We start from the raw sequence: 15,173 nt of genomic DNA on the forward strand, positions 1-15,173 counted from the left end.
CCACGCGGGAGAGGTGAGCATAAACCAACTGTGACAATACCGTCTAGTTCTGATCCGCCTTCCGGCTGCTGCAGCCGGTGCTCCTGTTGATATTCCCTGCTGTCCAGATCAGAGCACAGCTCCAAGTCCTCATTGGTTCTGCACTCGTCGGACACCGGGGACGTTCTGTCTGATGGGTCAGTGGTCTCGGACAGAGCCTGGCAGCTGGACGGCGTCTCTGGTCGCAGATTCAGCTTGGTGTGGAGGGACTCAATGATTTTATCTTTGTGCTGCAGCTCCTTACTCAACCTGGGTGCACACAAACAACATTTACAAGTGGCAGATATGACGGGTTAAAGTGTAAAAAGCTAAATAAATCAGCAGCACGATACAGATTGAAAGTAGAGACAGGAAATGCTGCTATAAACCGTTTCCCGACGTTAAGTCCTACAATCTGCCACTATTGATTGACAATATTACACTTTTTTTAGCCTTTAAAGCATCTGAATGAAGTTAGCCAATGCATATTTGCCTTACTGTTTTAGCCGACCCAGCATAAGCTCCCTGTTCCTCGCCAGCAGCGTCCTAACAAAAGCTTTCTCTTTCGCCTGTCCTCGATCAGAGGAGAAAGACCACAGAGACTCTCTGTATATGGAGCTGTTCTTAGAAATCATAGATTTCCAAAGAGGAGCCATTACTTCGGTTTAGTTGGAAAAAAAGAATCCTTGTCGCATTCAAAAAAAATAGAGTCGAATGATGTTTCCTACAAATTATTGGATGGCATAAAAACTCAAATTAAGATTAAATTGAAAACCACAAGAAGCCCCGATAGAACACCGCAAAATGCCGTCCGACTGAGCTGCTTAAACCCAGCTGAGGGCAGCCCTGCAAATCTATTCACCTAAAGCAACTTAAGAGCAAAGACTGCACGCTGGGCCTGTGTTTGGATTAACAGCAACCTTCTGTCTCCACCACGAGGAGCAGTCTGAGGGCATCACGTGACCCGCTGTAGCACAGCTAATCACAAGGACAGTTCAGCTACTCTGCAAAATAAGCTATTATCTTCCAGGGAGGTTCACAGGAGGAGTCAATCCTCACAAAGTTCACCTTATCTTCTTAATTGCAGGAGTTTAAATGCGTGTTAATGGTTTGGTTAAATGTTCGAACCGACCCACCGAAGTGCCAGCAGCTCGTGGTCTGTCTTATCACTGTGACTCTCTGCGTAGTCGCCTATTGGAATATAAAGAGAGGCAGGTTTGAGGAAACGGTAAAAATGTCAAATTAAGGCTTTAAAGCGAACAGGATGTGGGCGTGCAATGCTGGTCCTTACGTCCGCTGATCTTGGTGACAACTCGTTGTGCTAGAGCGATGTTCTGTGCCAGCTGCTCTCTGAAACTCTGACCCATGTAGTAATCGATGTCGTTGGCACGGAGCAGCTCCTCGAAGGCCTGAGAGGGCATGAAAACAATAAAAACAATTCCCACACTGACAGGAAAACTTGGTGAAGAACGACTGACTGCCTGCGTTTGCTGTACCTTGGTGGTATCGCCCATGTTCTGGGTGAGAATATGACAGACCCTCTGGCCCTCTCTCATCCTCTGCCTCAGGTGGGACAGCTCGCGCGCTTGTGTCTGGATCAGGGAGTTATACTTCCTGTGGCCAGAGGAAGAGGAGATTTCTGAGTGTCAGGCGCAGGAAATATGCTACAGGAACCTGTTACGCAATCAAAGTTCTAAAGCGCGCTCACCCAGGCCAGGTGGCACATTTGTTCTCCTCTGTTTGACCTTTGCCCTCCAGGTTGGAGCTCTTCAGCTGCACCTCCAGGGATGCGACTCGTTCCATCAGTTCTTGCAGTTCCCTGCTGGGTTTGGATGCAGAACGAACCCCCTGGGTGTCAGACATCCAGCCTTCATCGTCCTCCACGCCGCTGGGAGCTGGTGATGTCTCGAAGGCCCAGTTGACCTGAAGGACAAACAAAACGCATGAAACTTGGACCTCAAAGAAAAGACTGCTCATTAAATGAGGGTTGTACGATGTTTACAGCACCTTGCGCGGGGTGCGCTCCAAGCTGGAGGCGTAGTCGCTGGTGGCGGACAGGGAGCGGACGCGCATCTGCAGGCCGCGGATCACCTTGTGGCAGCGGGTCAGCTGAGAGCGCAGATCCTCGACCAGTTGCTGGAGATGAGCCGACTCACCTCGGCTGTTGCCGCCATACCAGCTACCGCCATCGGCCTCGTAGTCCTGAGGGAGTGAGAGCGACGTGCACATCTCCAGGTCATCAAAGTCTGCGGGTGAGAGAGGCAGCGGGTGAACTAATGGAGCGTCAGAGCAAACAGCCATGGAGTTCCAGAATCTGGGGAGAGTTTGTTACCGGGGCTGCTGGCGTCTTCTCTCTCCGCTTCATTCTCACTGCGGCCGCATGTCTCATAACCCAGATCCTGGAGATCCACCTGCACCTGTTTACTGGCCCGCTGGACCGACGTCTCTGCTGCACAGAGATGAGAATATTTAAATCCTTCGCGTTGATAAGTCTTTGACTGATGCCCCGGCCCTTTCTCTGCTGATCCCTCACTCACTCAGCAGCTCTCTGTAGTCCTTCAGCTGTTCGGCCTGAGCATGGACCGTGGCCTCTGACACCATCAGCCTTTCCTGCAGCTCTCTGTTTTCCTGATGGCTCAGGGCCAAGTTGGAGCTCAGCTGGGCCGCCTGCTCACGGAGCTCCTCCTCGACATCCTGCCAGGTCTCCCCGACCTCGCCGCTGCCACCGGCAGTTTCAGACTCCTGCCACAAAATTTAAATGGTCCGTTAGAGAACAGCTCAGCTGGAAAACAACCTGATTAAAATTCACTTTAAAAGGAAATAGTCCTGCAGGTTTCAGCATCAACTGATGGTGATGTTTAAGCTTTCCATCACATATTGGGAATCATCTCTTCTTAATGTTTTGTTTGCAAATATCGAGCTTTTTTCACTTACTTCTTGTATTGTATAGCTTTTACCTATTTTTAAACACAGTTATTTTTGCTTTATGCTTTAATCTGAAAATAAATCTTTAACATTCATGAGGAAAAACACGGGAAACAGTAAAACATTCAGAGGTCATGAAGGGGACACGTTACCGCCTGAAGTTGATAGTGGTGGGACGTCAGGGGCCTCGTGCACTGCCTCTTCCCTCTCTCGTTACTCAGGCTTAAACTAGGAGGACCTCGCTTCAACGCAGACACATTTTGTTTGTATGTTTCCTCTTCCTCCTCAGTATACTCCTCCTCTTCCTCCTCTTCCACCCTGTAGCTGTCTTCTTCCTCCTCCTCCTCCTCCTCCTCTCTTAGGGTCAGGTTCTTTTCTGTGTGTGTCCTCAGTGCCACGGCTCCGGCTCGTGCTCGGCTTTCTCCAAGGACTCGGTTCTCCAGCGGCAGCCTCTGTAGTTCACTCCTGTCGTGACAGTGTAACAGACAAATCAAGACACATGGAGCTGCCGAGGCAGCTGGACTGTTTGGCACCGCTGAGATGAATTTATACCTCATCTGGACCGCTGAGGTGTATCCACCTCCCTCGGGTTGTAAAGTGGATTCCTCAAGCTTGCCTTCCAGGGTCTTCTTAGCTTCCACAAGCTCTTTTACTTCAGATCTCTGAGGCAGGTCTCTCCCAGCCACAGAAGCGGAGCTTCTGGCCATCACTTGATCATTTTCCTCCTCGATACTGTCTGTGAACTCATCGCTGCTGCCGTCTTCCTCATCCTCCTCTTCTGTGCTGAGCTCTGAAAACAGAAGAGCCGAATAAGGAAAATATCCACTTTGTTTTTTTCTTAATTCCCATTTGTTGATCATTTAAACCTCTTTGTCTTCCTTACGCTAACATTTAATCCTTCTGTAAACGTTCTACCTCAACTTTTCCACGACTCAGACTGGAAGTAAAGGACTTTACTGGTCATGAGACCAGAGTGGAAACGTTATGTCACACAGTGCAGCAGCCAGCCAAAAACACACCCGAAGCCGTGTTCTGGTACAAAAGTGGGCGTGTTCTTAAACACAACTGAGGCAAATCTGATGTATTTCCAGAGGGTACTATGTGCTTAACTGTGCTGCATGCTTCTTCTGTGTTATTGTGAAAATACACCTAAAGATTTGTGGCCATGGAGCAGAAACTGAGTGGAAAATTACTGACAGGAAGTTAATACACCCTTTGGCCAGTGTAATTCAAGTAGGCCTGGTTTTCCATGTAACACCCTTCTTTCATGTAATGTCCTTAAGTATGTTTAATTATTGCAAACATCTCCTCCCATTAAATGACTTTGTGGTTATTAATCAGTTTGCTCTGTGAGCTGATCTGACTGTACATGGAGGCGTGTTTACACAGGTTTGGTTTTATGTAGTTATTCTCCCTTCTTGTGTGGATGTTTATCTCACATCACTGAAGACAAACTTGGTCTTTATTGTTATGGATGAGGTGTAAACATGTTCACCTGAAACCTGGGTGTGATCAAACAGCCATGCACACACGTGTATCATGCCACAATCTCATGCATGAGGGACGCAAAAGACAAAACATATACAGAGAGGAAAGGTGCAGTTTTTCATTAAAACTTTCAAGTCTTTCTCCAGATTGACTCCATCACCGGTAGAATGTGGCTTTAATTTACGTATTAGGACCAAGCATGGGGAGTGTTTTTACTGGGAATAATACTGCGGGTGGGGGTGGAGCGAGGGGATTTCAGGTTTGGGATGTTCCAGAAAAATCCCACTTATACACAACAAAAAGCTCTGGAGCAAAAACAAGCACGTTTTTATTTCTGCTGCATTTGAAATACAAAAAAAAAAAAGGTACCGTCTTTCCATATTCGAGGTTCAGAGATCAGGGCAGAGGTTTAAATAAGTTCTACCATAAATAAAATGGCCAGGTAGTCGGTCTGGAACTCAACATTTCATGTAACACAGTAACATATACTCAACATATTTCCCGGTTCCCATGGTTACATAGCTGAACTTAAACAAGAAGGAACACTATTGATAAGAAACACCACATTAAACTGTCATTATGAGGTTTGCTGAGTAAATGAAGCTCTTGTATATCTTATGCACTGTCTACCTGTTGTGAGCACAGGTAGATAGGAAGCTGTTTAGGAAAGGTTCAACTGAAGTGAAGAAAACTAGTGTGGAACTTCGGCCACGTTATGATGTGAAACAAATGGTGAATGGCAGGATGTTTCACTGTAAGGCATGACCCCGAGTTTCTCCTCAGGACGTATAGTTGCAGTGACAGTAAGGCTGGAAAAATGGAATCATTAAGAGACAGTAGACAGAAATGGGAATACAGAACAAAATGCACCGCAAAGCAATACACAGGCAGTACTTCTTACCATATATTAAAACATATTCACAGCACACACAAGTATATGTATAAATAAGACACCTAATAATGGAGGACAACCTGAACAGGCTTCAGCTACTGTGAGGAGTAACGGTGGCGTGTTAATGGAGCAGTCTGCAGACTAAAAAAAGAGGGTTTCTCTCATCGTCTAAAGAGTAAATATGACCCTCGGCGGCTACAGACAGCTCCATTTGCCATCAAGAGTGTCAGAGTCACTCCACTGTGGTGTTGTCAGACAGAAAATGATGAGACGTTAGTGACAGCTGTCCCCAACAACCCCGGATGCTGGACTCTGCCCATCCCCACCTCCATAATCGTGCTGCATTTCAGCTGCTCTTTCCAACTCCAGGGCCATGTTACGGGTCCGGCCTAGGACGTCCTCAAGCTGTGCACGGAGGGCCTGAACTGAGTCCAGCTCAGTGTGGAGGCTCTGGATCTTCTCTGACCTGAAGGGGGAGAGAATGTTTTAGCAGTGAACTGCCTGACCTGCCTGTCGAGCTGGTGCAGCTTTCCTTACCAGTCACTCTTGTCTTGAATTTGCACAAGATTCTGGTATAGCTTCTTTTCTGTCCTGAGAGCATCATTCAGCTGGTTGTACTCTAGCACAAGCTGCTTCAGCACAAACTAGATTACAGGTGATGGAAACAGATTTCAAATAGGGAACAAAACAACCAAATCTGGACTGACGGAAGCGGAAAAACAATCCCCATCACCTACCTGATGACCAGAGCTCTCCATCGAGTCTATGAGCTGCTGGTTACCCAGACTCAAACGCAGAGCAGATAGCTCTTTCTGTTCGAGACAGAGATGAGGTAAGAAAAAAACAAAATGTAGTTTTTAGGCTTAATTACAGAGAATAAACAACTACCTGAGCTTCCCTCTCTTTTTTTAGCACCAGCTGCAACTCCTCCTGCAGTGTCTTCACCTCAGCCTCAGAGGATGGCAGCATGGATTCCTCCTGACCCTGCATCAGTTCCTGAGGGAACAATTTAAATGCACGAGTTTGATGAAAGATTGTTTTGCTATCCAGAAGGCTAAGGAAAAATGAGCGCATACCTTGATAAATGCTTCTTTCTCTCTGAGCAGACTCTGCAGATGATCGGTCTCTGTTCCCATCGTTCTCTCCTTGTCCCGCTTCAGCTGGTGCAGCTCCTCCTCTGTTAATGACAGCTGTTTGCGGAGCTCCTGCATTTGGCTGCTCTGCTCGCTGATAACAATGGAGAGCCTGTAGGAATGGTCCTGCAAAGACATGAGCAATGATGTTGAAGGTGGGAAAGAAGTTATATTCTAATCAGCCAACCAGATGCACGGCCCACCTGCAGATACTGGTCTTTAGAGCTGAGGGTGTTCAGCATGTCGTCGACCAGCATTTGGTGCTCATTGGACTGGCGGCTCCGGTCTGACAGCAGTTCCTGGAAGAGCTTCTCTTTCAGTGCCAGTCGAGCTTTCAGCTCCTCTACAACCTCAGTGGGGCCAGCCTGAACTCGGGCAACAAGGGCAGCCGTCAGGTCCTGCACACCACAAATGCATGCAAACAATTAGCACCAGCCAAAGGCAGAGTCAGCATTCCTGTTATATTTGAGAACAAGTAGCACCGGTTTGACTGCACAGACTGGATTTTACAGAAGCGGTACAATAGCGGTTACAACGAATTAGAAAAAAAGCACATGGGAAATGTGAAAGTGTGACCTGTGTTTCCTGGCTTCGTGTCTGGAGAGCTGACTGAAGCTGGCTGATGATGATGTCTTTCTCCCTCTGAGTGTTCCTCTCCTTCTCTTCAGTCTGTTGCTTCAGCCACTGGAGGTTCCTGTAGGCCTCTGCTGCCTGCTCCAGCTCCAGCTCCTTACCACGCACCAACGCTTCCAGACTCTGATGGCCGCAGATGCAAATTGCAGTTAGCCAATAAACCCCATAAATCCAAATTTGAGCAGCATTTCTTTTGTATGTAACAATTAGCGTCATGAAAATACCGTCATGGTCTCTTCATTGCTTGAGAGAATGCAGCGGAGTCTCTCCAGGTCTCGCTCCTTCTCCCTGAGGGCCAGCTGCAGCCTCCTCACCTGACCCTCAAGTTCTTCCACACAGTGGTACTTTTCGTCTATGGACCGCTGTAAACAGCAGAAGGAGGTTTAAAGCAAAGAACAGAACTCAATTCTGATTCTTCCATTATCTATTTTGGACAAATAAATTGAAATAAATGATGGAAATGGAATAGAAATAACAGCCTTACTACCAGTGTTATTAGAATGTTATAAAAGTCTCTGTGTACGTGTTTCACCTCTAGAGCTCTGTCTCTTTCTTTAATACGCTCCCTTAGCTTCTCAAGCAGAGCATCTCGTGGTTTGGTGCTACTTGTCTCCAGCATTTCTGCATATTCCTACAAGGAATATGAGGCATACAGTTATAATGAAGCTGCATGTTTAATAATCCAGGATCTGTAGTGTCAAATTTCACCTGTAACTGCTGCTCTTTGTCCTGCAGCGAGTGTTTGAGCTGTGTGATGCTCCGGTCTTTTTCCTGCACTACCGCACATCTCTCTGCCTCGCTGTCCTTCAGAGCTGCCTCCTTAGCCTGGAGTTCTGAGCGACTTTTGTGAAGAGCGCAGCGGAGGTCCTGTAGGACACAGAACAGATTCTGGATGAGGCTTTATTCCTCTTTGACTGACTGCTTCGCTCAAACCTACAAAAGGCACCGACCTGGTTGTGTTTCTCAGTGACCTCCCTGTGCTGCAGCACTTCCTGAAGATCAGAGTTGAGTCTGTCCTTAAGTCTCACCAGGTCATCTCCTTGTCTCTGGCTCTGTCTCAGTCTCCTCTGGCTGGCCTCCAATTCCAGGCCAAGAGAGAACAGGGAACTCTGCACCCCAACCAGCTCGCTCTGCAGCTGAGCAAGCACCACAGTCTCGCTGACCCCCTCTGGAGCCTAGATAGAGAATGACCAATGAAATACTGTCACATATGGTCAACCTAAAGCCTGTTTAATCACTACAGCTCCACCTCTCCTCACCTTGCTCTGAGCAAGCTGGTTGCGGTGGGCCAACTCTCGCAGCTTACACAGCGTGGTGTTCTGCCCTTCGATCAGCTGGTACAGCTCCTGAACCTTTAGGCAACATACATGAGCGCCCTGTCAAACAGGCCTGACTTCACGGTATCTATGCAGCAGTTCATGTACAGCAAGCACTCACCTCACGGTCTTTGGTGCTGTTGGACTCTGTGAGACCCTGGATGGTTCTTTCCTGACTTTGAGCTGCCTGACGGATCGAACGCAGCTCACGCTCCATTTCAGTAAGCTTCTCCTGTAGCTTCTGCAAACAGAACGAGAGAGGAACATCAGACTCAAACGTGAGTGCCTCAAACATGTGCAAATATTGAATAAACGAGGCAGACCATGTTGTTGGCCTCGCTCTCCTGGATCTTGGCTTGCAGGGACTGGACCTGCAGCTGGGCCTTCTGCAGCTCGTTGACACACTGACCGGCTGCACACTCATACTGGTTTAATTGACTTTGCTGCTCCTCAACGAGGCTCTGAAGGCAGAGATGAAATAGTTCAGCAATATAAAGATTTAAAAGGAACACGTTCGTGAGAAATACAGATGCTGGGTGCAGCTCGGCATTCCGAGTAGATTATGCAATGTGTGTACATTTTTTAAATCCTATGACTGGGAAGGACCACGCGTGAGTTTGCATGATTGACAGGACTTAAAGTGTCCCAAGACGCTATTATATTTACATAACCACCAAAATTATGATACTCTGAATTATAGCTGCAATTAAATTGAAAATCTAGCATTTTAAATTTTCAAAAAAAAAAAAAAAAAAGAATAATACTCCTTTAAAAATACATTCCCATATTAGCCAGCCAGCTTGGGGACAACAGGGTGATCTAGCATTTTTATGGATCACAGTGCCTTGAGGGCTGAGTGGAAATAGGCCAATGGTAGAATCACTCTCTCCAACTGTCTGCCCACATGTACCTACTTCAGCTGGATGATCAGACATTTGTGGTCACGGAAGAATATTTAGGAAAGAAAATTCACGTGACAATGACAGGTCAGCTATTCTGACCAGAGCAGATTTTTAAAGGTAAGCGTCCCACGTCATGTGTCAAAGCTTAATGATGCCTGACTGTTTATGTAAAGTATTCCATACATAGAAAACTAAGCACACACACACACACACGGTGTGTGGAGGCCATACCACTCTCATCCTGTCACTTAAGCTTGTGTGAGAGGATTTAAGTGACAGGATTATGAGGCTAATTAAGATAAAAATGTGGTCAATATAATCGGTTTTGTGGGAAGGCTGCAGAGTTTGTCCTACACTCAAAACAGCCAAGTTAATTTATTCAAAGTTCAGTCAAATTTTTTAAAATACAATCCTCAGCAGCAGCAGCGATTACAGCGCCATCCAGGTCAATGATTTATACCTGGTGGGGAGGTGGAGGAGGATACTCTCTGTATTCTTCTTCAAACAAATGTTCTAATTCAGCGAGATCTTCCACAAATCCAACATCCAGCCTGATCATGGGGGTTTCCGCTTTAGAGGTTGGCATGCGGTTGTCTCTTTCTCCATTTGAGGTCCCATATGGCATTCCCAGGACAGGGGAGCCCAGCCCTATCCCAGCAGGGCAGGGGCTCCGTCGTACCAGCACTGGCAGCTTGCTGCCTTTCGGGCTTCTGACTGGTCTGTGGACAACATAGCTCTGTAGCAAACAGAGGGCCAGAGACAGGCTGGGTCCAGGTGATTCCAAATCATTTGGGGCTCCTGTGGGCTCCTCGAGAGGGGAATCAGCGATCCGGTCATCCATTAGTTCCCTGGGGGAGCTATGTGGTCCATCTGTTATGTCTCCAGGATGAATAAATTCATCATTGGTTTCAAAGGAGCCTACTGAAAGGCTGGAACTGGCTCGTCCTGCTAGGGTGCGTTCGCTGTCCGACGTCCTCGAGCAGTTTTGAGAAGGAACCAAAGTTAAAGAGGACGGACCGTCTTCCGAATCCTCAAGATTATCTCTTTTTCCTGCTCCTTCTCCCTGACCTCCAGTCACACTGCCTCCAACCACGCTTGCTGAATATCTAGTAGAGGGACCACATGAAATACTGCGGGCCAACTTCCTCGGCACCTTGCATACTGCTTCATAGTCAGAATCTGCCACCCGCAAGTAGGAACATCCCCGGCACCTCCTGGGAGTGGTGGGACCACAGTGATGGGACCCAGTGACTTCTGATCCTGGACCCGCTGAACTCTGAGAATGGTGGTGACACTCCAGATTGTCATCAGCCCAGGACTCATACAAAGAGTAGACCAGGTCATCCTGCAGCAGAGCACAGTATTTGGCATGGGTTAGGCCTGAAATGTCCACCATCCCGTCTCCTGGCGCCTCATTGTTTCCAGGGCACTCTTCTGAATTGGTTCTTCTGTACAGCCCACCGATGCACTGCCTCAGCCTGTGCTTCTCTTGCAGGAGCCGCTGCAGCCTTTCAATGGAGAGGGCTTCCACGCGGGCGATCACCGTGTCAAACCGGTACATTCGGTCCAGCATGAAGATGCACTTGGAGCAGGCAAACTCTCCTTTGCCGTCCCGGGTCAATTCACGTCCCAGCGCATGAGACAGCAGCACCTGCAAGTTGAGTTTGGCAGTGGGGTGAAAGATCCATTTCCTCTGGTTACCACAGAGCTCCCGGCCACAGATGCGACACGTTTCCTTCATCTTGATATCAAGCATTCCACAAAGCTTATATACTTCAAGTTAAATTCCACTTGATTGTATGGCTGCAACTTAATTACATCAGTCTAAACTACTGCTTAGGGGGAAAAACTGCTAAGCTCTCTTTGAAATCAGTCCTTACTACGGCAGAAAACCCGCGTTTGCTCAGAATGGTGGCATATTTGTCGCAGTAAAATTGATGATAAAAACCTCCGGTGGCATCGCGTCCATCAGTAAAAGAAGACATCTGTCAGCCCAGGAGCACCACTCATTTCCTGGAGGTGCAGGTGCATCGTGAATATGGCGCACACACCCCCACACGAAGCCACGCTACCGTCTCTTCAACAGGATACATCATATCAGGCTGCACGCCGTCCAGCAAACCGCTGTCTCATCTGGTCAACACGCATCTCTGCAGCAACAGTCGGCTGTCACGGGAATACGCCAACAGCACCGAGCGACGTCAGGTTAACCTGCCCGCCCGGGGGTCGCTAGGAGCGAGCTAACGTCGCCCTTTCCTCGGCGGTGTATTCTGTGGCGGTCGTCCGACTCTTTCTTCGGCGTTCAGCTCCGAATGAGGAATTCGTCATTCATTTCACCGGCCCCAGCGTCATCAGTCGACGCGCGTTCACCGGGGACGGCCGCTCGTTCGCTCCGACCTCCTCCGGTTGAATAACGACGTGTCTGCCTCAGCCAGACCTGCGGCAGTGGACCGCACCATCAGGAGAAAAGAAGGGGGTGAGGCCCGGCTAATTCACACTGGGACGCTCAAAACTTAATAAACGTAATCATTCCAAGTCAAATCGTAACTTTGACTGAACTATATATATAATAAAGATTCGATGTATCGCTAAAAATATAATGTAATCCATAATATATTTCTGACATTTCCTCTGGGTGGTTGTGATTTACCCCTCACAGCTTACTAGGGTCCGTTCGCATGGCTGAACAGGTAAAATGCACATAACATAACATTAGTGACGCTCTGTAAAATAAAATGAAAATACAAGGTACATACTCTAGTCCATTCATATTTGCCTTGAAAGTGCGGGTGTTGCGAATAAGATTTTCATTAGGTTTTGTGAGATCATTTTAAGATCTGATGTTTTCATGTTGTAAATAAATTACGCAATTTATTCCTTTTAATAGCATTCTCATCTGACCACTGTGCCAAAACATGCGGTCTCTAGGATTATGTTTATATTTTGTTTCCATGATCCTATCATTTGAACAATGCTTCAACTATTCTGGTGAAACAATTGGCTTCTCATTGAGTTAACCATGCCAGTATCTGCAGTGACAGAGGCACAGTCATGCTGCCATAGTTAAGAGGAGAAAAACAAAAGGATCCATTATCAACACATTTCCATTTTCAGTAAATTTCTAATCCATAAAATATATCTTTTTTCTTAAAAAAAAAAAAAGCTTTTGCTTCTGCCTCCTTTAGAGATGTAATTCAACTCTAAATGGCTGTGGTGTCTGGGATACTAATTAAGAACTGGTACAGCACTCTTCTGTCTGAAGCAAGACAACTTGATATCAGGGTTGAGGTTGCTGAGCACTCAGAGGTTGACCTGACCTATCGACAACCTCACTGAAACCAGACCTGCTAAACTGCTGACCGGCCAGGGGCTTGCATAACCACATGCTAGTGAATGAAGGCGCCTCATGGAAATTACACACACAACACCATATACCGTACTAGTACACAGGACTCTGAGGCACAATCATCCTCGTTTATTTTTAGTGACTTTAATTCCACACATCTATAAAGCCACTAGATTCTGCTGTTCCCAGCATATCATATGTTTTAGGTCATGTGTCACACCATCTTGGCACACAGGAAGCATCAGCAAATCCTTTTTTTTTGGGGGGGGGGGGGGGTTCTGTGCCGACAGGTTTATTGTTGGAGAAACTACTTTGATTGGTTTGCATTTTACATCCAAATCCAATTTACAAGCTAAAAGGCATGCAAAGCAAGTTGTAAATTACCTTTAAAGGACTTTCACACTGAATTAGAACATGTGAACTTCAGGAGAAGTTCCTCTGGAGGTAGAGTCCATGTGCAGAAAATGTTTGCAGAATTCCATACATCTCAAGTGTATTGTATTGGTTTCTTCCTTCTACTTTCTTCACTTTAAGAGGACATACATCACACTGCATTTGTGTCAGCTGATAATCAGACCAGAATAAAGTCCCGCTGTAGGGCTCATGAACCTTTCAGGTCAGATTACTACTGGTTTTCTGTCCTGATATTGTTCACAGGCTGTTATTTCAGCCACACAATGTACAATAATGCCTCTATTTTTGCAGTACATGTTTGCATTATTAAAGGGCAGTTATACGAATGCTACGAAATTCAGCACCACTGCAGGCATTTTAAGGGCTTTTGTGTTAAAAATTTTGCACTGAATCAATGATATATGATTGCAGCTGATTTGGTGAAGTGTGTATTATGTTGCTGCTACACTGCATGAGGCGACGTTTCACAGTGAGTTGTGTGATTCTGCTCTGACACTCAGTGGAGAGCTTTAAAACAGCCGACATCTTTTTGTGCATCAAAACTCCTACCTGCATCTCTTGTTCTATGCGCAGCCTCTCTTGACCGAGCTCCTCCTGATAGAACTGGAATGGAAGACACACGTTTATCAGTTGTTCTAATGAGATAACGCATACACGCTAAAGAGTAAAGGCTAAATATTGACACTCGAAATGACCGTGACAGAAATAACAATGACATCACCCTTCAGGGGTGCCTCACTAACGGCATATATTTGCACCTGCAGTAAGTGTGTATGTTTATGTTTAAGCATAGGTCCTGTAAGCCACATGAATAGTTGCTAAAATAAAGCTATGGAATGTCGCACATGCTGCTTTGGGAGCCCATCTCTGGAATAGTCTGATAGAAGGAGCGACAGGGTGGGCCACAGGAATTCAGTAATATTAGAATGCTCGTTTAAGTTGCAGAGGAGTTAAGATTTACACTCTACATAAGTAAATGTGGGATAACTAGCTGATGAAACATGAAGGCTTTGGGGAAGGATGCAGCGAGGCTTGGCAACCAGGTTGTCTGAAAATTTTTTTTTAGAGAACTGCACACACCTCCACATCTTTGTCTTTTTGCAGCAGAGATGAATGAAGCTCCTGAACCTGCATCTCCAGTTCTCCCACCTTCAGGGTGAGATTCTTTTTCTCCCCACTCAGGTCTGCGATGGAGGCCTCCTTAGCCTGAAGCTTCTTCGTTAGCTCCTCTATTAACCTGGGTACAGACAGTCTGTCAGTAAAACAGTTGGGATTATTTCAGCTCTTTACAGCCGGTTTAGAATTCCCTACCTGTCTTTGTTGCTGCTTGAAGGTGACAAAATTCTGGGAGGCTTCTCTTCTTTTGGGATGTCCTCCATGGAGGTGTCCAAGGAGAGGAGGGATGTGTGGGACTGTGATCCACCCTGCGAGGCCATCCTCTCCGCCTCGCTGCGTGCTAGCTGGGCCTCCTAGGAGTGTAAACACACATACAGTCACGATTTTTTACATAATACCAGCTTCAAACCCCCTGATGTTTGGAGTGGACGAACCTCCTGCAGGAGCTGAATTTTGGTCTCAAGCACTTGCTCCATGTGGTCGATTTCCTGCTGCCGCTCTTGACACCGTCTTTGCAGCTCCGCTTCATTGTGATTGGTCACACTCTCCGCTGTTGTGCTGTTAAAGAGAGAACGTGACAGTGAGACGCTGGATGACATTAATCATGCGATGGTGACGACCAGCAGATGTGATTTAGGCAGGAATATTTACTTCATGTCTTTGCAACCCCTTTACTTTTATGTCCATGACATTAGCGTATCCTTCAGACTCCAACTGTGCGAGCATCTGCCCTCATCCCTTTGGTCAGTCAAACACTATCCCAGAATTTCTGCTCCCAGAATGGCCCACGCCACTCTGTCGCCTCGACTCCCTTCCTGAGGCACGTCTACATACATTTTTAACTCCGTCCAACACATGCAGCAGCTCAAATAACTGGGATATTTTGAACTAGTCTGAGTAATGCAAATATCTCTCTCATGGACAAACAGCCTTTATGAGCAGCGGGGAGGACCAACGACAATGAGGTCAGAGGAGAGACCATTTAAATTT

The 15,173-nt window shown here is 46.8% G+C and overlaps 1 protein-coding gene across 1 annotated transcript in view; it reads right to left on the bottom strand.

Annotated features, from left to right (window-relative positions):
- The window catches only part of LOC130538324 (myomegalin-like), a 29,057-nt gene that overhangs the window by 6,872 nt on the left and 7,012 nt on the right, over window positions 1-15,173 (bottom strand). The window contains 28 exon segments of the mRNA XM_057055728.1: window positions 41-288; window positions 1,155-1,209; window positions 1,310-1,427; window positions 1,515-1,632; window positions 1,727-1,941; window positions 2,026-2,331; window positions 2,334-2,467; window positions 2,556-2,760; window positions 3,096-3,408; window positions 3,496-3,733; window positions 5,650-5,789; window positions 5,861-5,967; window positions 6,061-6,135; window positions 6,212-6,319; window positions 6,400-6,582; window positions 6,660-6,854; window positions 7,033-7,212; window positions 7,314-7,451; window positions 7,622-7,720; window positions 7,798-7,956; window positions 8,040-8,264; window positions 8,349-8,441; window positions 8,527-8,646; window positions 8,729-8,866; window positions 13,617-13,670; window positions 14,148-14,304; window positions 14,379-14,536; window positions 14,618-14,741. Of these exon segments, the coding sequence (XP_056911708.1) occupies window positions 41-288; window positions 1,155-1,209; window positions 1,310-1,427; window positions 1,515-1,632; window positions 1,727-1,941; window positions 2,026-2,331; window positions 2,334-2,467; window positions 2,556-2,760; window positions 3,096-3,408; window positions 3,496-3,733; window positions 5,650-5,789; window positions 5,861-5,967; window positions 6,061-6,135; window positions 6,212-6,319; window positions 6,400-6,582; window positions 6,660-6,854; window positions 7,033-7,212; window positions 7,314-7,451; window positions 7,622-7,720; window positions 7,798-7,956; window positions 8,040-8,264; window positions 8,349-8,441; window positions 8,527-8,646; window positions 8,729-8,866; window positions 13,617-13,670; window positions 14,148-14,304; window positions 14,379-14,536; window positions 14,618-14,741 (4,403 nt within the window).

This window comes from Takifugu flavidus, chromosome 15 (genome assembly GCF_003711565.1).
Source record: "Takifugu flavidus isolate HTHZ2018 chromosome 15, ASM371156v2, whole genome shotgun sequence".
Taxonomy (NCBI): Eukaryota; Metazoa; Chordata; class Actinopteri; order Tetraodontiformes; family Tetraodontidae; genus Takifugu; species Takifugu flavidus.